The sequence below is a fragment of the Gymnogyps californianus genome, chromosome 3 (genome assembly GCF_018139145.2).
Source record: "Gymnogyps californianus isolate 813 chromosome 3, ASM1813914v2, whole genome shotgun sequence".
Lineage (NCBI taxonomy): Eukaryota > Metazoa > Chordata > Aves > Accipitriformes > Cathartidae > Gymnogyps > Gymnogyps californianus.
The window spans coordinates 87,726,123-87,750,602 of record NC_059473.1 but is presented as its reverse complement, the minus strand read 5'-3'; the positions used below and the strand labels follow the sequence as shown (position 1 = coordinate 87,750,602).

Here is a 24,480-nt window from a genome sequence, read left to right as displayed (position 1 = left end):
GGCCCCTCCCCCTCCGGCTCCGTTGGCGGCGGGGCGGCGTGTCCGGTACCGCTGGGGCCTGGGGCGCGAGAGGGGCGACATGAGCACGTGCTCCATCTCCAAGGTGAGGGGGAGGGGGCGCCCTCCAACCGCCGCTCCGGACGCGCGGGGCGGCGGCGGGGGGACGGCTGCCGGGGGGACGGCCGCCGGGTTTCGTTCCCGCCCTGCCGAGGCGACGGGGCGGCTCGAGGCCTCGTACCGCGGCGGCCGGGCGGGCGGCCAGGCGGGGCCAGCGTGCCCAAAGCGCTGGCTGCTCCCCCGCCTCGGCGGGACGGGGGCTTCGTCCGACCTGAGCGGCCCCCTCGGAGCGGTCCCTGCCGGGCCCCGTGAGGAGAACAGCGCGGTTGTGCGGGTGCTGAAGGAACTGCCCCGCAGAATTGCCCTGTCTCCATGTCGCGTCCTTGCGTCTGCTCCTCTTCCTATCTTTATCCGCTGCTCTTTCCCTCATCCCCTGTGCCCAGGCTCCCGGTTGCCCTATTCCGCAGTCTCTTCGCTTCTCTTGCTGTGTCAAGTCTTGGTGGCTCTTCAGCCGCGCCCTGACGCCCGCTTGGTCCCGCTTTACCCAAGGCACTTTTTCTTCTCCCAACAGTCAGCCCTCCTGTTTTCCTCCTCTGTCCTGTTAGCACACAAAAAGCGCTCGTACTTGAAGTAAACCTCACCTAGAACTGAGCAGTAGTGTTGTGGCTGTAAGTTTTGTCACTTCCAGCTAAGTCTGTTGGCATCGCTTGCTGCCACTTAAAAACACTCATTGCGTCTTCCCCCAAAACTAATTTAATGGAGAAATAAAAGTGCTGTCACTCGCACATAATGTTAAATATATATTATTGCCTTGATAATTCTGAGCTGAAAGCTTTTATCAGGCCTGTAGTCAGGGTTGGCCATAGGGACAGTGCATTCATCAGAGTGTTCATATGTAGTGAGACTTAAAATGTTGTATTGGAACGTTTAACTTATTTCTGTCTTGCTTGATTGTATAGTGAACAATAGCGGTGGTTCACAGCAGGAAGGGATGTGTTTTATCACTGGAAGACTCCTATCCTTTATATTGTTTTTCACTGAATTGTGATGTGCAGCTGGATCCTTCAGTGTGGAAGTCACTGTGCAGGAGTTACTTTCAGGAGTAAAGGAAGTACTTCCAAACAAAGTTAAAACTTAATCCAAAACAAGTGGATTTCCCTTTCAAAAATGGCTGTTGCCTTTAAGTAGTTAGGTAGTGAAACACGTCCCCCTGCCTTGCCTCCCGTGTCTTATATGTAATACTTCTTTGTCATTTTATATTCTGATCTCTGCTACATTCAGTGTTTTAGGGAAATCCCATGCTTGTAAAGCGTTAAATAATATTTGTGTTTGATTTGATTAAGCATACATTGTTTCTTCTTTTATATATATGATTTATAGTTATTTTGGCCGATTCCAGTTGTGCTCTCATGAATTACTTTTCTGACACGTTGTGCATGCTGCAGCTTAAATAAGACTGTAGCATAGCTTTTTGTAGTGGAATTGTTCCAGAGTGTTTAGGATCTGTAGAATAACCACAAGTTTTGTCCAGCCGTTTTTAGATGGTTGTTAATGTCCGTGGTAAAATGGAAAGTATCTGAAGGCGTCTCCAATTCATAAGGCTGTTTTTCAGAGGAGGCCTTGTTTTACTGCAATTTCTTATTTGTATAAGAAAGGAAGGAACATGTCCAAAGTCACCCAACAGACTAGTGCCTGTGATCAAAACTCAACATACCTCTGGAGTTTTATTTTCACTAGATCATTCTTACGCTAGTGGCTGAACTATCCTGGCTTGAGTTCAGTAATCTTTGCTTGTATAAGCATCTCCATTGAGAAATATAGGATTGAATCAGTCTGTTTATCTATGTTGAACACTTGTGTGTTTCCTTCCCCCTTACTGTAGCGCAGGAACCTCACAGTGAGAGCTGGGGAATGCATATGATTTTTTATATATGGGAAATCATTATAACTCTTCAAAAGAGATGAGTTTTTATTTGAGAGGATGGGGGAAGACATTTCAGATTTTGTGGAGGAAAATGAAAAAAATCTTCCAGAATTCAGAGCTTAATACTTGTGTTTTATTTCCTCGTCCTTTGTGATGAAATGGATCTAACTGGGAGATGACTTCTATCTGGAGGACTTCCTTGGAGCCAGGGTTTTTATTTATCTGAACCTTTTCCAAACCATTTGTCATTCTGCTTCTAACCATCTTTACTTTTTCAAGTTGGGATGCACTTGTCCTCTGTAGCTAGGGTGTGTCATTGGCTTTTGTAAGTGACTTAATAATACTCATTGCGTTATTCTGGATCACCTTTTCTATGCCTCTTCCTTTTTTTTTTTGTTTTGTTTTTAACTGAAACTGTACTGAGAAGACTCTATTGATGTGTCCCCAGGGAATTGTTTCCTCTTAATTCTAAACCTGTTGGAGGTTGAGACGTTTAGAGAATCTGCTGCTGTTCTAGTTGATGGTTGAATTGAAGAACATAATGGAAAGATGAAAAAGTTCCTCCCAAATATGCTGGGATACTGCTTCCACTAGTTTTCCAGCTTGAAACAGGAGTATAAAGGGACAACATGCGAATCGATATCCTTAAGATGCTGGCAATTCAGTTCAAGTTGTTGGTTTAATGGAGCACTGAAATTAAAGGAGAATAAAGTGGCCTCAGGAGCCAGTCAGATTGATGCTCATATTGAAGTTTATATTTTTTTGCTATTCTCTAGGGCTGCTTTGTTTTTAAACCAAGTCCGAAGAAGAGAAGGGTGTCTCAGAAAACAGGTTAGTGCATTTTGGTATATGTTTCTATGCTTGAGAAGGGTTAATCCTGGAAAATTCACCACATCTGATTGAGTTCTGTCATAGCTGCATGAGGATTTCTGTTGCTCCTTGATGTCAATATTGCTGAAAACTCATTTCTTTGGAGGAACCCCAGCAAATTGTTGGCTAGTGTAAATGTTTTTTTCATCTCCAGCAATCAAGATTGTATAGCTATCTTTGCCTATTTTTTTTTACAAGACAACTCCTTTCCATGCTACCATAAATTGTTTACTGACTGACAAACTATTTATCTGAAGAGTCTGAATGAGCCACTTTTAAGGTATGGGAGTCAGAAGTGATATCCCGTTCATAAGCCTCATCATATGCTGCATAGTTTGCCTAAGTTTCTTGAGGAAAATAAGAAAGAAAAGCCATTTGTGAAGATCCTATAGCTTCTGTCCACTAGTATTTGTTATATATATTTTCTCCAGCCTACATGCTGTGTGTACAGGTCTCTTGTCATTTGAGGAAGACTGAACACCACAAATAATGCTGCTTAAATAGTTGTTGTCTGAGACTCAGTTAGGAAACTTACTGTTCTTATTCCCAGGTTAAACTTTTTTTGGCATCACCAGAGCTGTCAAAAGGTGTGACAATTTGTATAAAAAAAGTGGAGGGGAAAGTAATAAGGCCAGATTTTTGTGGAAATCACCACAGGCTCATTCATTACCAGAGGGGCTTACTGTAACACCTGCTTTAAAATTAATCCCAAGTTATTTTTTCTGTGAGAGTTGGCACATCTGTAGCTTAGGGAATAAGAGGCAGGGAAATAGCATCCAGTCTGTCATTCCAAGTCATTGCAAGATAAATAAACCAACAACCAAGATGTATGCCCTTAAACCACATTGAAATTTTACCCCTTACTGGATATTATGTTTTTGTTTTTGTAAGATTAGTAATGCTTGGATAAATCCTACTAAACATGTTGTTCTAGTTAGCAAATGCTTTGAGACATAAAAATAAATTTGACTGAACTACCCCTAAAAGAGAGGCAGAGGTGAGCTAGTTTGGCTGCTCGCAGCAGTTGATTAGAATGGTGTTCTAAATAAACAGTACTTTGATGTGCATCCATCCAGTTTGGAAGCCCAGACCTGTCAAGTGTGAAGTTTCAGTTGTGAAACTTAACAGCATCGATAGTTGATAATACTGTTGCACCCCACAAAAGGCCTTCTGTGCACATTTGCACCTATCGTTTGAGTTTTGGTAGTATAAAAAGAATATTATTCCTTGGTGGCTGGATTTACTTTAACTAAAAGCCTAAGACCTGTGTGATCAGAGTGGGTTATGTATTTTAAGTGATTTTTCTTCGGGATACAAATGAGGTGTTAGTATAGGGGAGGCATGAAAATGGAGGATGAGGGATGCCTCTTGTTCATCATTTACAGAGCTGTTTTGGGTGTTTTTAATGCTTTGGGAGATTGAATGTGCTCATTAACTGGTTCTTTTCTACAGATCAGACTGCTGCTGATGCTCCATTGAATGGCCACCAAATGGACATTAATGGCTAGCAAATTAAATTTTTTATATGCATACATCTAGAAAAAATCAGTTGTTATGTTTAATGTCACCTTGTAGCAACAGTTAACAGGCTGTTTACTTAACCTTCAGTCTTTGTGTTCTTCCAGGTGGTGTTAGTGAAGCCTTAAAGCTACACCAGGCCTGCTAAATGTATGCTGGGAGTAGAAGGATGGTTCCAAGCCTGTGCACTGTTTTTTGTTTTTTTTTTTTAAGGGAAATGTAGACTGTGTGAATATGGGAGGAAAACCAAGAAAAATCTCACTCAGTTATACTGATGCTATTCAGTCTCCCATTTTACTCCCAGCTCTGTCTTTCCTTCTTAGTTGGAAGCTGGTGGAGAGTTTCTGTACTCACATCTGTGAGGCAGAGCAGCACCTGGGAAGCCAGATGCATTCAGAAAATGTGCCAAGACACTGTTTTACCAAAAAGGATCTGATTCTCCTTTTCTTTTTCATAAAGAGCATGTATAGAAGTGAGAGGCAATTTAGAGGTGAGCCAGAAATGCAGGCCTGGTTTGCACTTAAAAGTTTTGCTGGCATGGTTATGTCGGTTAAACGTATTTCAAAAAAATAAATAAATCTGTATTTCATGTAATCTGACAGTCCTTTCCCAGTATATCTTCTTATTTTCAGGAAACTGATGTTAGCTGCATCTTCCCTGGGGAACAGAAAGGATTTTAATGTATTTATTCTTGCAAGCCTTTATGGTTCATATCTGACTGTAATAGTGAAGGAAGACTGAATATTTAATAAGTGAGAGAGACCCACAAAACTTTCTGAAGCAAGGGAAAGATTTTTTTTTAAATTTTATTTTATTTTAATAATAAATGTGGTTTGCTCTGATTTAGCCTTTAGCTCATCTGGGACTTGAGATGGAAGCCAGTTCTTTACCTTTTGCCTGCATACTTGGGTAATAGACTCTGCTTGTTCCCTCACGTGTTCTACCAGATACCAGCAGTTGGTTAATTGGTTAAGAGAAAAGTCATCTCCCTCAGATATATACGTATATTAAGATGTTACTGTTTGAGTTGAGTGCTTCGTTTTCTTCTCAATAAAAAATGTTTTGTTTTAATAATCTTGTTTGTGCTTGCCTTTGCTTTCTGTCTTTCTAGCTAATGATTTCAGAGAAAGAAACGATGATTCAGAGGATGCTGAGTTGCGGTTTGTTACTTGTCAGTCTTTATGGAATCAGATCAAATCGGAAACAGAGGTGAGTCTTGCACCTCATACTAAAGCAGTGTTTTGCATTTATAACAACGCTACTTGCTTGTTTCTGGAGATCTTCTTTTTTACATGCTTAAAAGGACAATTAGTTAAAGCAATAAAAGGGCCAGCAATATTGACCGAGACTGAAATCCCTGTCCAGAATATAAAATAGTGTCCTGGTTTGGGCTAGGACAGAGTTAATTTTCTTCCTAGTAGCTGGTATAGTGCTGTGTTTTGGATTTAGTAGGAAAAGAATGTTGATAACACACTGATGTTTTTAGTTGTTGCTAAGTAGTGTTTATACTAAGTCAAGGATTTTTCAGCTTCTCGTGCCCAGCCAGCAAGAAGGCTGGAGGGGCACAAGAAGCTGGGAGGGGACACCATCAGGACAGCTGACCCAAACTGGCCAAAGAGCTATTCCATACCATATGACATCATGCCCAGTATATAAACTGGGGGAGTCGGCTGGGAGGGGTGGATCGCGGCTCGGGAACTAACTGGGCATCAGTCAACGAGTGGTGAGCAATTGCATTGTGCACCACTTGCTTTGTATAGTTTAATTCTTTTAGTATTACTTTTGTCATATTATTATTATCATTATCATTGTTTTTCATTCCTTTCTGTCCTATTAAACTGTCTTTATCTCAACTCACGAGTTTTTTTTTCCTGATTCTCTCCCCCATCCCAGGGGTGGGGGGGCAGTGAGCGAGCGGCTGCGTGGTGCTTAGTTGCCAGCTGGGGTTAAACCACGACAAATAGTAATAGTAAATCCATCCATTACGCATTACTTCTAACCAGAGCTACATGCTTTTGATGCTTCAAGCTGCTGCTTCTAAGCTTCTCTTACTAATTGTCCTTTTTGTTAATTCCTGACATACTGCTGTTTTCTACCTTCAGTTCAGTTAAGTGCTTGCCAGCCCTCTGAGGCTTTTAGGCTGCTCTTGACCTCAGTGTTACAGAGTTCATAGCAGCCCAGGATTCACAGTGGATTTATGTGAATACAACTGCATGGATGTCAAATACTGAATGACACAGCTGCAAGCATAGTCTATTGAATTAGTACGGACAGTGTCAGTGGGGTTGTCTGGTGGGGATCGGAGTTAATTTCATACTGAACTGTGGCCTCCTAATTGTTGTGTTAGATGGCATGCTGTTGTTGTGTCCCTATAGCCAGCTGGCTTGCATTATAGTATGAATAATTGCTTCCGTACAGCAGGGATTTCCTCCTCTATTCAGTGTCAAGGATTCTGGGCAAGTATTCCATATTCCTCTGCCTGCTGTTGGGCTCTAGACATTATGAGAATTTTTTTTCCAAAGTTTGTTTTGGGATGTACAGTAGAAGCCAGCTGGATGTAGCTTACAATCTGGACCCTTGGGCTAAACTCATAAATTCCTCTAATTCCGTTCCTACTATTCCATGATCCAGCTCACTTTGACTAGTCAGCACCCTTTTCAAACCATAACTAGCCAGGCTGTGCAAAGCAGTGCACTACATCACGGTGCTGATTATAGAGAACACACAGAAGTTTGTGGAGGTATATCTGATATCTTCCTGCCAACTGCTTCAGCTTGATGGGTTATTTACCAGCATTGGCAGTAATGTTGGCAGCTGCACCAGAAACTGCCTTGTCAGCTACACAGTGGACTATAGGGAAGATGACATTCTGTAGCTACTTCTGGAAGACCTCTTCTTGGATCTTCTTTCTTTGGCACAGTGTTGTCAAGGCTTTTGAGACAATGCTTCTACATCACCAACAGTGGCTGCAGGATTTTCAGGTTGAAGTAGTGGTGGTGTTTTTTTTCCTAGTGCTCTGCAAGGATTTCTCCCGGAGCAGCAGGCACAGCCCATCATAGCAAAAGCCTCCCTTAACCACTGAGAAGCACAGAGCCATTGCCATCTGGAAAATCATCATTCTTTCCTGTCCTAAATCTCCTACCCGTGTTTTATTTGAGGCTGCTAGGAGTTTGCCAAATACTTTCTTCTGTTCTTCCCCCTCCCGATGGAAGACAGTTCATCCTGCATTGACGAATTGGTATGGGCCTTGCCTTAGAGTTTGATTTGCCCAAGGGCAGATTAGCTGCAGTTACTTTTGCTGCTATGCATAGAATTTTCTTTATCCAGCTTCTGGGGTATCTCTGATATTTTTTCTACTGAGTTTTGAATTACCATCCTTTTATCCCACTGTTGGCAAACTTGGAGGTGATGATTGTTCTTACATACAAAATCGTGTGATAATTCAGGTTGGAAGGGACCTTAGAAAGTCTCTAGTCTGAACTCCTGCTCAAAGCAGTATCATCTGTGAGGTCAGACAGGGTAGGTGAGGGTGTTATCCAGTCAGGATTTTATTTCTTATATACTTTCAAACCCTGGTGTAGTAAACCTGATCCATGGCAGAATACCTGGGAAGTGCGTGGCTTGCTGGTTTGGATTTTTATTCTAGGGGTTCTGGTAGTGTGCTAAGGGAGCCTAGCAGGATGTTCTCCAAAGTTTTTGCCAGGGTATTGCTACCTGATGATTTGTTGGCAGGCCATGTGCTTGTGCTGGTGTTTTCCCAGTTCTCTGGTATCTGCTTGAGGTGTTGAAGAGTGAAGAGGATTTGACCTCCAGGTAGTTTGTTGCAGACTACTCTTGGCCTTTGTATGTCCATCATAAACCGTGCTGCGATTGTGGCAGCACCATCTGTCGTCTGGTGATGACGTCCTTTCAGGCTTCTCACAACATGAAAAGCTGGCAAAAGTACTGCAGGAACTGTCCTTCATTTTTGGAAGGTGAATTTTGGACCTTTTTTGTTTCAGTATTGCAAGGTATCCCAGTTTTGACCCCTGCTGTCAGCAGTGGCCTTCCGAATGTTCTTATTGTGATACATCTCATCAAGGGCTTTCAGAAACATTCCCTTCCTGTAAGGTGAGGAATTCCAGTTGCACTACCAGGATCCAGGTTAGAAACAAAAAGCCTAAGTGCAGGGCTGTAATATGGCAACTTTAGCTCTAATGTGCAGATAATGCTTTTCAGACCACACAACAGATAATCATAACCAAACCTAGTGTCATAGCAGGGACTGAACTTCCAGTTCATATGACTTTTCCAGAGTAAGCAGTGTCATGCAAGTAAATGAGTTGGTCACTTGAGATGCAGAGCAGCCTAATGTACTTTCTGGAACACTACCAAAACAGTGCCAGTAACAAAGTTGTTTTGACAAGAAAAGACTGATAGATTTTAAGAAAGCTAAGTAAATGTGTAGTGCTATGGCAGACTGAATTCCATCTTCACAAGCGCACTTCGGAAGAAATAATATGTACTGTAACCATGCAAAGTAAGGATTCAGGTTCTTGTTAGGACAGCTTAGTGAAAACATGTACAATAACGATCAGAAGAAGCTCAAGGTCTGATGGATTCTGAAGCAGAAGCTCAGAGGATTGTTATGGGATGTATGGTAATACAGGAGCTGTTACGATGCTGTTATAAAGCTGATGGCGTAAAGTCTTCTTTTTAAAATGCTGTGTTACAGTTTCTTCTGAGTTGCCATAGAAGTTATCAGGTGGGAGCTCAGAGGTGCACAATCAACATCAGAAAGGCCAGAAGAATATTTTTTAATAAGTAGAGGGTGAAAAGAGTAAGATTACTTTGTGTACAGTTTTATCAGTTGTTCAGGAGAGCAACAGGAACTCCTCTGTATAACGGAAATGGAGCTCAGGTTTTTAAGCAGGCATCATGTGCAATCTCCTGGAGATATGACCTTAACTGCTTTGATAGCTGCCTCATCAATGCTGCTAGAGACGGCCTTTGCCACTTTGTTTAAAATCAAGTTCACTGCTGTGTGTGTCACTGCTTGTTGCTAATAAATCTTGATGATGATTTTATTGGGGGCAGGGGTTTAATCTTGTTTTTAACTTCTGTGTTCTAGAGTATGTATTGATATCCTGAACTTCAGAGTACAGGTTTTTTGGTCTGTTCTAGCAGAAGGCATATCTTGGATTAGAGACAGGTTTTCAAAGGCACATACCTAATAAAAGAAATACAAAATGCTGCCACTATATATCTGCCTTTAAAAGTTTTATCTCCCCCTGTTTTCTCTCACCTTTCCATATATTCTTGCATATACATATTCTTGTATGAAAATCATCCTGAAGGGCAAAAGACAGTGTAGCAAATGTGGCAGTCATGTGGTTTAGTATTTTTTCCTATAAAATGTACTTAATGCTTTCCTTTATTATTTTTTTTCTTTCACCCTGAATTAGATTTGGAGGAGCTGAATGATTGCTCTCATTTAGATCTCTCAGAAAAATGTTTACAGGTGTTTTGTAAGCCAAGAGGGAATAATAGGAATTTTCATGAACATTCTTCCAGAAACTAATATTGTTTTATTCCTCCTATGTCACTTACAGTTTGTCAGTATGTTTTTTTTTTTTCTCCTTCTTTAAAGCCTGTGGTGTGACAACACAGTTAAGCTCATTTGCTTTCCAAGTTATTGTTGAGGTATTTGACCAGAAGTTCCAAGATGGGAGATGTCTGTGTTTGCCACGCAGTGAATAAATTAGCATGTTTATAGTTCACAGGAAAACTTAGTGTTACTTAAAATTTTACCCTGGAGTTTTAAGGATTAAAAATTACGCAGGAAAGGGGTAGGAAAAGGAAGATATTCTGGTGTTTCCACATTTTTATAAATAAAATCCCTCTGTGTTTGTTTACAGCAAATACAGGAAGACTTGAATAAGCAGTTATTTGATAATCTAGTAAGTTTTTTGAGGCGGTCTCATTCTGAGTTCCAAGAGAAGACAACAGAATGGACTTGTCAGATGAAGTCCAGAGAAATCCCTACTGCAGCTCTTGTCTTAGGTAATTTTTTAAAGATATATTTTATTATGTACATCTGCTTAAAACTGACACAGAGATCAAAGAAAAATATATTGCTGACTTCCAGCAATTACTGTGAGCAATATCAGCTTCAGAAATGTTAACAGAAGAGATTAGGCTGGGAGACGGAAGCAGGATAAGACCTCCTTCCCCTTTGTCTGTATGCATAATAGTCCAGTAAGTTAACACCTTCCCTAAAGGTCTGTCTGAAGCAGCTGGTAGTGATTTGGGTTTTTCTTCCTGAGGCATTGGAGATGCTTTGATTCTGTCCCTGTTTCTGCCACCAACATGCTTGGTGGTTTCTATGACTAACCATGGAATTACATAGCTTCTGTATTTCTGATATATGTTCTTGCAGTGCATCTTCACATGTAGGAAAGCAGTGTCATTATCTTGGAAATGGAACAGAGGGTGAAGAAAATAGCTGAAGATCTTGTTAGTGAAGTTCTGAAGTCTTTTTTTTTTTTTTTCCCCCTTTTTTTCTTCCCCCCCTCCTTTCTTTCAAAGGGTTGTAACTGTAATCCTAAACCTGGTTCAAGGCAACCTGATTGCATTTTCAGTGGATCATTTTAGGGAACCTAAAATAAGGCCTGTGCTTCAAATTTACCATGTAAGCACTAACAAAGCCTGGAAGGTAATCTACTTTTGTAGATAGTAGAAAGTGAGAAGCTTCTGCTCTGAATATTTCTGTGGAAGAAGCTGTGAACTGCCTTCTGGAGGGGCTTGTTCTTTTTTTGGTTGGCTAAGGATGTTAACAAAGACAGTAAATATTGAGTAGTTCATAGTAAATTCAGGCTGTAGTTCATACTAACTTGTAGTAATTTTCCTCCTTACATAAGCCATGAGAGGATCCAGGTCTCAGGTGTATGCACTGCTGCTCTTCTAGAGAACGTGAATTTCATCATCTTGTCTTCAGGCCTTAGATGACTGTGGATGGCTTCTGAGGGTGTGAGTAGCAGGGAAGTTAGAAAACCAATCCTACTCCTTGCAGGTTTGCACCTTTGAGAAATCTTTCCTTAAAAAAACCCCTCAAACTATATGAGGGGTCTTTGCAGGGATTCCCTATTCCTTTTAATCAGCTAGTATTAACATGTATGTCTAATCTTGTGCTAGTTTTTCATCTTTTCTCATAGATGATGCGATGCTTTTCATTCCTTCCTTGAAATTTTGAGGTGTCTTCTGGGTTTTGTCTGCTGTTCAGTTTATTATTCAATCGTTGTGGTCACAAATCACAGGAAAAATGCCCTTAAAAATTTGTCTTTTTTCTAGGTGTAAATGTTACAGATCATGACTTGACTTTTAGAAGTCTCTCAGAAGTCCTTCAGGATAACATTACTCCTTATATAGCCTCGCTGGAAGCCAAAGATTGCCCAGGTAAATACTGCAGTAGCTTTGCTGCTTCTTCTGAATAAGCTATCAATTAACTAGAAATTCTGGCTTTTGCCCCCAAATGTAAGAATGATGGGATGGAGGTATCTTGAAGACTTTCTAAAGACTTGCTCAATCCCACGTTAACATAGCAGTAATGCCTACTATATTTTAAGAGGTATCCAGTTCTGTTTAAAACAATGAAGATTGAAATACTACTTAATTGTAGCATAAATGTCAAGAGCATGCTGCTTAGTGTATTGCATGTTGATATCGTAGATTGGCTTTCCTCTTGTTTAATTGGACAGTGTATGTATGCATTCCACTTTTTAAATGCTTACAGTCACATTATTACAGTGAGGAAATGGGTAGAATAAAATTTTGCCCTACTCTCCATGCTCCTTTTTTATTTTTTAAGTAAAAAGATTAAAATCACTTACGGCAGCATCCCCAGATCTATGGATTGGCTGCCTTATTTATTTTTAGGTCACTAATAGCAAGTGGCTGGAGTTCAGGAAAGGTGCAGGGCCAACATCTTAACCTGAATTGTTGCTATCTAGGCAAATTAATAGGATAATTTTTATTGCATTAACATCATGCATATCATGAATACTTTCAAGCTATCTGGAGCATGAGATGTGCATTCTGGAGAGAGGAGGAGAATAATTAGAAAAGTGAAAAATAATAAGTGATAACTTGAGGTAATTTTTTAGAGTATGAGTTGGAGAAGTGTTACTGAATAACCAAATGTCTTTACTGTGTATCTAAAAATGTTTTGTGAAGGCATAAAAAATCTGATGCAGAAGCTGATGGGGCAGCTGATGAACTGCTGTATAGATGAGGACTCATTGGAAGATGAGGACTATGTGCAGGTTTCCCAGAACAGAATACGTTGTTCAATGACTTCTCTTATCAGCTGGTATGAGAGTGTAACAAAGGTATGATTTTTTTAATTTTTTTTTTTTTTTGGTATTGCCAGTTTATAAAAATGCCTGACCATTAGATGCTTTTAAAAAAGAAATTGAGTAACTCAAATTTCTGTGCTGTAGTGAAAAATGCCAAAGGTTAGCTTTTCATTTAATACTAAGAAATAACTGAGATTGAGGTGATTTGAATATAAATCTCTTAACATATGTAGCAAATGTGGAGTTAGTTTCTGATGAGGTATGAATGTCAGAATTCTGAAAAACAAGCAAAAAGTACTATTTTATCATATGTTTAATTGGGAACTAGAAGCTTAAAATGCAGTATCAACTTCATGCCAGATGCTTGATGAAGCATCTCAGGAGTGCTGAGATGTTTTGTTTATTAAAACAAAACTTTAGGAAAGAACAGCCATCCAGGGGAAAGGCACCATATTAGTGCTAATGTGCCGTTATGTCATCTGCAGCCCACACTACATTGACAAGCAGTGAGAAAATAACTTTCAAAATTATTTTGTATCTTTGTATTTAATAAAGCTAATGAAGTAAGTTTTGTTTCTGTCATGAATAAGTTAGAACTGATTTTATGGTGACTTTGTCAGAGCAGTGTGTTAAACAAAAGTTTAATGAGTACATGCTCTTTTATTACTGGGTAAAGATATAGGAAATGGGCAACATCCATGTACACAACTCAAATCTCCCTCAGTCCCAACAGAATTTCACCAGTTCTGTCCCACAGAGTTATTCTTGTCTTTGTTGGAATGTGGGTTTTTAAAATTTGTTTATTCTTTGTACTTCATGCTGTGCCAAACAAAAGGAAGAAAAATTGCAATTGTAGATGCTAATAATAAATACAACTGTAGCAAAAAGTCATTCATGTCACTTTGGAGCCTTGTAATATCGTAGATGTAATTCAATCTTTTTATTTTACTATCTTCTGTTTATTAATGCATAACGAATGGCTTTAAAGAAGACAGATTCTGAAACTCCGAGCAAAAAAAGAACTTCCTCTTCTAGACACTGGCAATCTCCTCCAGTTGTAGTTATATTCAAAGACATGGAAAGTTTCACCACAAAAGTACTTCAAGACTTCATAGTCATCAGCAGGTAACGTGACCTGAAGTTTAGCTCTTCCACTCCTTTACCCATTTTCTGTTTGCAGCTGTTCTGAAGTGTAACAATGAGGCCAGTGGAGAGTTGGAATCAAATATTGATGTTGTTTCTTTGCAGCAGTGATTGAGCAAAAACCTATTTGCTAGGTTTTGGGGATAAATTATCCTAAAGCTAACTTGAGACTCTGAAGTAGAGTGCCTAAGGGCTGGGTTGAGATATTGGGTGGCTGATTTAATTCTTTACGTAAGAGGATTTATTGGTACGAGTTGTTACAGAATTTGTGATTGTGAAACTAATTTTTTAAGATGCCTAGATCTTTCTTCTGTAGACTTTTAAAATTGTTTTCAGAGTATATTTTTTTGTATGACTACTGATGTAATGCTGTTTAAAGGTCACTAGCTTACTAATAGGAGTATATAAAACTTACCCAGAGAATTTCTTGGTGTTGGCCAGGATCTGTAATGAGTAGCTGACTACTTCAGGTGCTCGTGTGCTTCTGTCCTTCCTTAACCTGTCTTCCTTAATATCATCTCATCCATTCTAATCAACAACCCATGTTGTTCTCCAAAAAGAGCATCTTATACTTGGTCCCCAGGTTGAAGCTACAGTTGCAGCAGAATTGGGGCTGCAGTTATACAATTAATTCAGCTGCAGTGTGCACACTTGACATTACCTCTAAACAAGGCTAGGCAATTTAACTTGCGGAGACCCACAATAAAAATATTTTTCTACTTCAGATCTGGCAGATGGGTTCTCTAGGGAACATTTCAAGAAGTAAAATCAGAAGTGCACAATTATCTGGAAATAATTAGGGTGTAAGGCAGGGGAAAATGAGGTTTTAATTGTTTTTTAAGTGTTGTGTTTTATTTTGCTTTTTGTGGCAAGGATAAATACCTAATTATCAGCATATGGAATGTAGATGAATTGCAGTTCAAGTCTGTCAGTCTACTATTTGCAAATACATTGTTTTTAATAGACTGTGTGTCTCTTCAGAAAAAAGGTTTAGAGGATTCAAATGATCTTATAACTAAAGATTGTCTTGATTAAAGTGAAGTTAGAAGATGGGTAAAATAGAAGCTTGGCAGAGTTGCATAATACTTGGAAAAAGATCTTTGGGACAATTGTAGAGATTGGGTTTATTCTCTCCATTTCAGTCTTAAACATGTTTAATAATAAGGGTGAAGTGGGTAAATGCGAGAGGTTCTTCTGATTTGTTAATCACAAGATTCAATTTCTCACCGATATTCTTTTAGGTTATCAACAGTGGGCAGTAATAGATGAAGTTTATTGTTTTTATGTTTAAGTCTCTAGCAATGACTTTTGAGGAGTTAGAAATGAAATAGTTGTGGGATAACAATTAAAACACCAAGGTCAAAAAGTTGCTGTGGTGAAAACAGAGGAAAGGAATAAATTGTCAGTTTTAACCTAGAAGATATTTAAGAGGGTGGAATTTGTATCTCCTTGAAACTAATAAAAAAATGGAAAATAATGATGAAATAATACTGAAAACACTGTATTTTGTATAATTTGTATGCTGTTCCCAAGGAATACAGCATTAAGTCCTGGTTATCAGTTCTCAAAGCATACACTAAAAAATTATCTGAAGAGGAAGATTGAATCTGGAGAAGCTGGAATTCTTTTTTTTAAGTATAATGGGAACATAGAACATTAGAGGGGTATTTTAAATTTATTAAATGGTGTAAACTTTGTAAACTTTCTTGAGACTGTTAGCTGTTCAATGTCTCTTCTTATTTTTCCTCTATGTCTTTGAAAAAAAATTTCATATTGTAAGATTCAGTTCTCTGAATATAACTTTTTGGGAAGATAGGACCAGTACAATACACTAACTGAAAAGATGCTTTTTATGCCACTTCCTGAAATTTGAATCCTAAAATATAATTTAATTTGCTTTTCTACTGTAGGGCTTTAAATAGCTTCCTTTCTTTTTTCATTTTACTCCACCTCAAAACTCTTTTGGTTTACTGGCAACAAATCTTTTAATTTACGCCTTTCTGCATCTAAGCTCAGTGCTGTAGTAGGAACATAATGCATTTGTTTCATGATTTTCTATAATGTAACTATTATGTTTTTTTCTCCCTTCCCCCGTGATCTAGTCAGCATATCCGTGAATTACCTCTAGTAATGATTTTTGGAATCGCTACATCACCAATGATTATCCACAGCTTACTTCCGCACTCTGTTTCCTCTCTGCTGTGCATAGAGCTTTTCCAGTCCCTTTCCTGTAAGGAGCACCTGTCTACTATAATTGACAAGGTAATTCCCTTTCTAAATAGGAGGAGCGTGTGTGTGTATTCAGGCACAGTGTACATGTGTGGCCTTTAAAAGTAGGTTTGTCTGAAGCCTTTGAAATGGACTCTGTTCCTGAGAGCTGTGGATTTTGGGTATTTCTACTCTTAGCTGCAGAGTAGCTTAATACTGAGAGCTTCCTTCTCACATTGAGACACACTCACACACCTGCTTTCATCTTTCATTTGCATTGACATCTGTGCATACATACTTTGGCAGTTACGCTTCGACATTCCCACCTCTTCGTTAAAGAAGTAGTTTGATTTGAATTTTTCTTTGTTCCAGAAAAAGGTAGAATTTTGCCACCTGTCAAAAATTAGCAGTTATCCAAATGGTCAAGCCATATAGATGCTGTGCCTGTGCGATTCTTGGTACACCACTTTGTGCAGGATTTCCAAAATCGCTGTTACACATGCTGAAAGTAGTGCTATCCCTGGTTGTTACAGCAATCTCTGTTCTGTTTGTAATTTTAAAAATAAGTACAAAAATATTGTTAAGCAAAACTAACTTCAAATGTTGTATATTAGTAAAAGGTACTTACAAAAATGTGATGAAATAATAAACTGAAAATCAATCTTTGCATGGATATTTTAGTAGAAATACTGTTTTTAGAAGTTGGCAGTGTATTTAGTGTCTCAGTTGAATGCTAACACATACTGAGAGTTGTATCAAATTGTATATACAAATTTTTCTGAGTTGAATTCAGGAAAGAATTTCTGCTATGGCAACTTTTCCTTTTGTCTCCCTTAGCTGCTTCTGACAGCCCAGTTTCCCTTTAAACTGGGTGAGAAAGTTCTGCAGGTTCTCATCAACATATTCTTGTACCATGATTTTTCTGTCCAGAATTTTATCAAAGGATTTCAGGTAGGCAATGGTAACAAGAACTGAAATTATGGTTGTGAAAACAGAGGGTAATTACTAGGCATTGAAAGATTTCTTAAGTCCTAATCTTGCTATCACTGAATTGGATGAAAAAATGTCCTTTGGAAAAAGTTTGGATCTGTGAACAGGTGGGTGTTTTAAAGTTAAAACCTTAACTGCTAAGGTTTTAAGGGAAAATGTGTAGGACAGGTATGAAGAAGCATGTAAAAGCTTACTCTGCCACAAAAAACTATATTTAAAGGTTACATTTGAAAGGGTAACCTGCCTTAGTGGGTAGAAAGGCCTATATTTTGCTATAGATTAACTTGTAGCTTCTAACACCCCTGGCAGAACTCTCCAGCTCTGATCCTCTGTACCAGGTCCTTGCACTCTGGTATGTCATGGTGTGGGTAGGCTACAGCAGTGTCTCTTCCCTGCTTGAACTCTTCTGGCACAGTTTCTGGATGCACACTTCTTACCTTTTCAGGGAAATAGGAGCTGTAGGGTCACTTACTCTGTGCCTTAGAGTAGGTGGTGCTTGTGCTCCAAGCAGCTGTGCAGCAATACGAGAGTTACATTTACCCTCTCAGGAGACAAAGTGGAAGACTTCAAGGTTTCCAAAAATAGTCTATACAGAGCATGATAATTATATTTTTATTGGCTTATATAGATCTTCATATCTAGATGTATTTCTGTGTCTAAGTCTCCTTGTAGCTTTTGCAGATTGCAGACAAGAGTTCTCCGAAGAATTGTAGTCTAATGCAGGATTGTGAAATTGTTTCTTTCTTGCCTGGTTCCATGCGTGAACCTGTTAGTAAAATGTGCCCTTTTAGTGTCATACACCTTTAGAGTGTCTCAGATTCTTTGATATCTAAGATTCAATGATTACACGTGGACAGGAGAAATATCCTAGCTGTAGTACCTCTTCCTGCAGACAGACCTGTGTGGACTTTTCATAGGTTTCAACTCCTCTTATTTGAAAGAGTCACCAGGATTTAATGATTCCCCATTGGCCTGATACAAAAATACAAGTCCTAAGCCTGACAGCATATGGCTGTGTCCTTGTACGTTAGAAGTACTCAAGGATGAAACAATTGCAGATCACGTTTCCTAAGTGATAGATACAAGAGATCACCATCATCTCATTATGTCTAGGGGTGATGTTAACTTTTCTGACAGGAAGTGTCTTTCCTCTTTGACAGTTTTTATGTTTTAAAAGTTCTTAGTGAGGTAGTCTGGTCGGTTGGGTTTTTGTTTTGTTTTTAAGAATAGATATGACGAGTATATGCTACTATTCTGCAAGGCCCTGATGCTACAAACATTTAGTGCAGCTGAAATCAGTGATAAATTGCGTTTGTACATATGCATGGTAAGAGCTTAGCAGTGTATTTTTGTGTACATGAAACAGAAGTTGAAATTACATGTGATAAGTTTGCTTGTGTACAGTAGTTGCTTTTCATCTCTTTAAATATGCTCTTTGTTATTTGTGAGCATTGGAGCTGAATATGTAAACTAAACAATGCAGTAATTCACATAAGTGAATAGAAAATATTTGACAAGCTATAGTTATCGTTATGTAGCAGGAGGGGAAAGATGAGGTACTGAAAATGAATAGCGCATACAGCAAAAAAGGTAATTGTATGACTGTATTTAAAACTGAATAGTCAGTGTCCTGTAGTGACTTATGGAATATTTATGAACTGTAATAATTTTTTTTTAAAGGAATACCATTACTACCATTGTAGTATATGCACTGTAGTGATAAGAAAGCATTAAAAGGTAGATATAGCAGGGAGAATGAATTTTATTAACATCACTGGTTCTTGCTTTGTTTTTCAGCTCTGTATTGTGGAGCACTTCTATTCCCAGCCTCTTAGTGTACTGTGTTGCCAACTGGTAGAGGCTAAGAAGAGAGTAAATTCTTTATCACACGATCAGTGTGAAAACATTCGAAGACTGCCCTCTTTTAGAAGGTAAAAGGGAAATAAATTTTTGGACAATCTTGTATTTAGTCAGCTTTAAAAAAGATAAAAGGAATCTGTAAATGTAGCTCCGTGAAAACTGTAGATCGCTTGTGTGTATGTTTCTGTAGCAAAGGTAAATCGATCAGAAGGAGGACAGTTCTAAATAATTTCAGGAAGCCTTAATCCTCTGGTCTAGAGAGTACAGCTTCTGTGATGTGTAATCACTTGAACTTTTTTTTTCTCTTGTTCTTAATACAGAAACAAGCTATTATGACAAATAACCATAAATCACTGTTGAACTTGTTAAGCTGACTTGGAGCATAATCTCTAGGGTTTTGGAGTGGCTTTTCAACTTGCTGGGTTTGACTGTCCCTTTTTGAATCTTTCCAAAGAAATCCTTATAGCAGCATAAACTTTTTGAATTTTTTAACCATATAATCTTTAATCATATTTTACATTATAATTTTTATGTTCTTTTTGCTTGCCATCAGGTATGTGGAAAGTCAAGTGTCAGAGAAACAGATTGCACTGCTGACATCAGACAACTTCTTAAAGGTAAAATTTTAAGAATGTCTTTGGAGAGCAAAAATAACTTTCCCAATATATTAGTTTGTGGAGCATTATAAATACAAGACTAAGATGTATAGTTCTGTATAACATCTTTCAAACAGTACATACTGTGCTTCATATCCAGTAATGGAGAATTAGGATTGGCAGGTCAAAATTCTGAATCTCGAGAGTTGCCAGGTAGACCTTTATACAAAGCTGCACGACTTTTCTTATGTGCACTTTTAGCTATGTTTAAAAATATAACTGCTTAAAAAGAAGGTTACAAGGTTTATTTATGGCCTGGTCTTTTAATCCTTACTCAGACTGACTTTCCAAGAAAGTCAGTGCAGTGTTTGAAGAATGAATAAGTAATCTTGGAGGTTATTTCATAAGCTCTTAATCCTCCATACCCTCTGTATAGTTTCTGATTGAACTCAGTAGGGCAGTCTGGGTCCCGAGGCACACATTCACACTAGATGTCGTACAGGATTAAAACTTCAATTTATGTTACATGTTTATCTGAAGGTTTGTCAAGTGATTAAAGTCAGACTACTACTATTTTGAGCCTTTTAGGAATTCACCAACAAAGATCTGTTGGTTATTTTCACCAGCTGAACCACTCCCAGTAGAAGCATTGCTCAGGGTAAAGGGTTTCTCCTAACTCTTCATCTCAAGTATAGCTAACCTGTCAGGCAAATGGTACTACTAGAGATAAAGCAATTAATTTATACTACCAGAGCTTCCTGGTCTGTAAGGACTTTTCAAGTGTGAAGAACGATGGTAGTGGCTGGAAGAGAGGTTGGTAGCAGGCAAGTTTGCAAGTGCAGTGCAATTATAGTAGTCAAGGCGAGACGTGATTTATACGTGATTTTATGATCTGTAGTCTTCAGTGGCAAAAATAGCTTAAGCTACTGCTGTTCCCTTGCTGTTTATACACACCACAGCAGATGTGTGAACACAACTGCTTGTGTGACTGTGCAATGAATGTAATCAGAGAAACAATCCAATTAAAGTAACCTGACCAAAAAAAAGACAAGACGTGGGAATTTTTTTGCTGGGTTGTTTCTGCAGAATAATTTCCCTGACACAGTTCACTCTGCAGGTGTATAAATGCTTCTGTTGAAACACCAGGAGGAGGGAAGGAGTGGGAATGAGTAACTGAGACTATTTCTTTGTTTAAAGTTTAAAGACCATGTAATGGGCTGCTACTTTGAAAGTTGAATACTCATCAACTTAAACTTTATATGTTTTAAACTTCATGTTTAATAATATACCCCTTATTTCACAAGCCTCACCCTGTAAGTTTGGGAAAGAAGCCCGATTCTTGTGCTTATGTGCATATGGTGCTTCTGACAAATTTTAATTGAAGACACTTGTTCTAATCTCTACGATAGGGATAGGACTATTATTGCATTGCCAAGCTGGCAGTGTAGTCTACTTGGGGAGAAAAGGCCCTACTGCTGCATTAATGAGGTGCCGTTCATTCTGTATGTCGTACTAATCTACAATATCATTCTGAACTTTGGAAACACTTTCAAAGTCACTATGGTACTGCTACATATAAATTTACTGTTCATGTTCAGGACCAGGTAAACTTGCTGTTCAAGCTTAGCACCTAAACCTGCAATACTCTGTCAGCTGCAATTTATATTCCATGTTGTTACTACTTTTTTTAATAACAATGGGAAGAGTTCCACCTATTGTGAATAATCAGTTTTAAAAGCAATTTTACATCCTAATTACTTACAACTCTGAAAGTTTTCATGGCAAATTTCATTTGAAATTACGTAAATGTGGCGATCTATATTTATGGAAATAACATTGCATAGTCTTGTAATAATGTTTTCAAGCTCTTCTAAAACAGAATATGCCTTTTCACTCCGTTATTTGGCAAAATACTTAGTACTACTGCATTGCGATTTATGTATATTAACGACATCAGTCTTGAGCTGGCAAACAAGATGAAGGAAACATGTATGCTATAATGCTCTGGGTTTGGGGGAATAAGATTGATGTAGCAGCATTAAAGAGAACTTGTTTTCTTCTCTCAGCTTTTTTTGTGGTGGGGATAATTTTTTTTTTTTTTTAATGATCCTGCTTAGAATTAAAATACAGACTTGTGAGTGTCTACCCTAAGCTCTTGGAAGTCATTTAAACAATTGTTATATCAGTGACCCTTAAATTTTAATACATAAAAAGTCTATGGGGAGAAATGTCTTTAATGTTTTTAATCATCTCGAACTTTTTTAAGATCAGAAAGCTCTCTGCAGTACTAAGTGTCTTTGTTACTTTCAGTCTTTGCAGTATGATACTTGATCTTTTCATATGTCAGTACTTCCTTATATTGCCCGCAGATAAGGTTTTGCTTTTTTTTTTTTAATCTTTGATACTCTGTTTCAGTTTAACTTCAGAGAACTTCAGTGGCTTGTTTTATTTTTCTCTTTCCATTTGGAATAGTTTGCTCAGAGTTGAGCAAAATGGCAATAAAATATGTAGAGAATCCTGTGTTTTTTTCCTCTTTATCTTTGACTGAAGACAGGTGAGAGAAGATCTTCTGATTAGAAACTTAAATGTAATGAGCCCAAAGTACTTTAATACAGCTACGAGAAATTTTGAGTGTGTTTTTTCCAGAAGTGTTACATATGCTTCCATCAGAGGCCAGTGATAATGAGATGCCACCTGGTAAATTTAGTAGCAGCAGTTAATAATTTCTTTTTCCTAATACATGACTATTATTTTTTTCTACAGTTCTCAATCTATGAATAAACAGAAGTCAAATTAAAAGCACATAGGAGCAGCAACTGCATATTTCTTTATTTTCTGTGAACTGGTCTTTTTACATATACCTAACTAATAAAAACAGCAGCCACCCACAATATAAGAAATGAATTTTTAAATGCATTTGTAATACAAAAATGCAAATAGTAAAGATTTGAGTAGAAGTAGCTATATAATTTCTCATTGCCTATTAAAGGTATAGTGTATAGTCTAATTTTTGCAAGATGACATATCAAATCTAAAAGCTAAATATAGTTGAAAATGGTAAAATAATAATGCTAATCAATAACAATTCTCCACTGAGATAGAGGAAGAAAGTAAAGTTAACAATATGCAACGTGATTGCAGTGAACTTTTGAAATACAGCTTTTTTGCATAGTGGTCTTAATTTAACACTGGTGATATAAATCATAGCACACCACAATGTCAAAACTTCAGAGTCATTTTAAGTACTTCATGAGAGTTTTAAATAAATGGATGTCAGAATGACTTCTAAAACAATTACTTTGTCACTGTAGGATGTAATACAGAAGTTGCTGGAGGACTTGCATGTTTACCACGAAAATTATGTTTCAGTTCTGAGATGTCTTCATGTTTTCACATCTTCTCTTCCAAAGTATCCTTTGGGCAAGCAGGTGATGTACTGTTATTCCATTTTAGTGAAACATAGGGTTTTTTTGTTTCAAAGTATGACATCTGAATAAGTATTTGTTCTTTCTCTTTGTTTACTATTCTGCTGCTTTGCCCCCTACTTCTTAAAATGGAGACAGATGCTTTCTTGCTATGGGCAGAGGGCAACAGCATGTGTTTTCTTTAGTGGTGTGGATGATACCTTGTCAGTCAACAGGAAGGAGTTTCCAGGAGGAGGCAGATGCACAGATAATCACACATTGACTTTCCCACATCTGGGATTATCTATATGCATTGCAGACAATGTATACTCTTCTATTACCTATTAGCTCACTAGTCAAATTCAGATGAAGAGACTGAGTTTTAGCAACCTTCTGTACAGAATAAAATGATAGTAAGGGCACAGTGATAATTGCTCTTAATAGCCATATTGCTCTAATGTCATTAAATCCACCTTCTCATGCTAAGCAATTTCTTCTTCCACTAGAAGAGCAATATATTCTGTGCATGTGCACTTGTCTGTTGGTTCTCGGTGTATTCCACACTGTTAACCAGAATCTGTCCCTAACTACAAAATCAGCATGAACTGTCCCAGTATTTGAGAATAAAAAGATGTTTCAGCTGTGGTATTTGATTGGAGTTCCTCTCTGTTATCTGCAGTTATCTTCATCTGAATGTTAGTTGTTTGAAACCTGATGCAGAGCAACACGTAGACTCCAGCAACACTAGGAGCTTAGTTCTGTAAGCTACTAAATGCTCTCATTTCTTTTGCAATCATTCTGCATCTCTGGAACACAAGCTCCAAAGGAATTACGTATTACTTTGAAAAGCTTGTTGTAAGAGTTCTGCATTACTTTGTAAAAACACTTTATCCTTTCTTCACCTTCTGCATAACAGATCAGGGAGCTGCACTGTGCATGTTTGGAAAACCAAGTGTGGGAGACAGAGGAGTATGAGTCATCTCTTCAGCTAGCAAGGTGATTTCCCCCCCCCCCATTTTGTTTTAATACCACTGTACACATGGAGAATATCAGTCATTGGTTATTCTGGAACTTAAAGCTGAGGATATTGCCTGTTCGCAGCTAGTTGTAGGATTGTTTGCAAGTATAATTGACTGCTGTTTTCATTTTGTCTTTCTACCATTTTCCATGAAACTCAAAACAGGTTCTAATATCTCTTATGCCCTGAGTAATTATGCTGAAACCACTGAGATTACTGTGTGTGAATGAGAACTTCAGTTGGGTTTTGTCTTTTAAAGTATGATTGTGTTAGATATTATCAACCAAATTATTAGTTTTAGTTGGCCTAAATTTTAATCTGTTGTGAAAATTAGAGTCTGTTCCAAATGAGTAGCTGAGGCCTTTCTTATTTTTTTATTTTACTGCTTTCCCCCTGCCTCCTTTGTCTAACAGTTTGTACAGGGACTGAGTTAATTTTTGTGTTATTGTGAGCTTAGGACTTTAGGAGACCGTACACTTGTGTTGTCTGTCAGTGTTGAAAATGGAAAAGTCATCTAAGCCAGTTTTCTTAATAAAAAACCCGTCAATTGCAATGTTGC

At 38.2% G+C, this 24,480-nt stretch overlaps 1 protein-coding gene across 6 annotated transcripts in view; it reads left to right on the top strand.

Moving 5' to 3' along the window:
• The first annotated feature begins 71 nt into the window (after positions 1–71).
• Positions 72–24,480, top strand: part of ORC3 (origin recognition complex subunit 3) — a 39,124-nt gene continuing 14,715 nt past the window's right edge. For 3 of the 6 annotated variants that reach the window (XM_050893670.1, XM_050893668.1, XM_050893667.1), the window contains exons 1-13: positions 72–103; positions 2,758–2,812; positions 5,481–5,578; positions 10,267–10,411; positions 11,699–11,803; positions 12,581–12,735; positions 13,691–13,827; positions 15,948–16,107; positions 16,891–17,004; positions 18,841–18,974; positions 19,457–19,520; positions 22,811–22,927; positions 23,820–23,899. In XM_050893670.1, the coding sequence (XP_050749627.1) occupies positions 80–103; positions 2,758–2,812; positions 5,481–5,578; positions 10,267–10,411; positions 11,699–11,803; positions 12,581–12,735; positions 13,691–13,827; positions 15,948–16,107; positions 16,891–17,004; positions 18,841–18,974; positions 19,457–19,520; positions 22,811–22,927; positions 23,820–23,899 (1,388 nt within the window). In that variant the 5' untranslated portion in view covers positions 72–79. Of the gene's footprint in view, positions 104–2,265; positions 2,290–2,757; positions 2,813–5,480; positions 5,579–10,266; positions 10,412–11,698; positions 11,804–12,580; positions 12,736–13,690; positions 13,828–15,947; positions 16,108–16,890; positions 17,005–18,840; positions 18,975–19,456; positions 19,521–22,810; positions 22,928–23,819; positions 23,900–24,480 lie in introns of those variants that run through there. The other 3 variants (XM_050893671.1, XM_050893669.1, XM_050893672.1) reach the window with 2 other exon arrangements.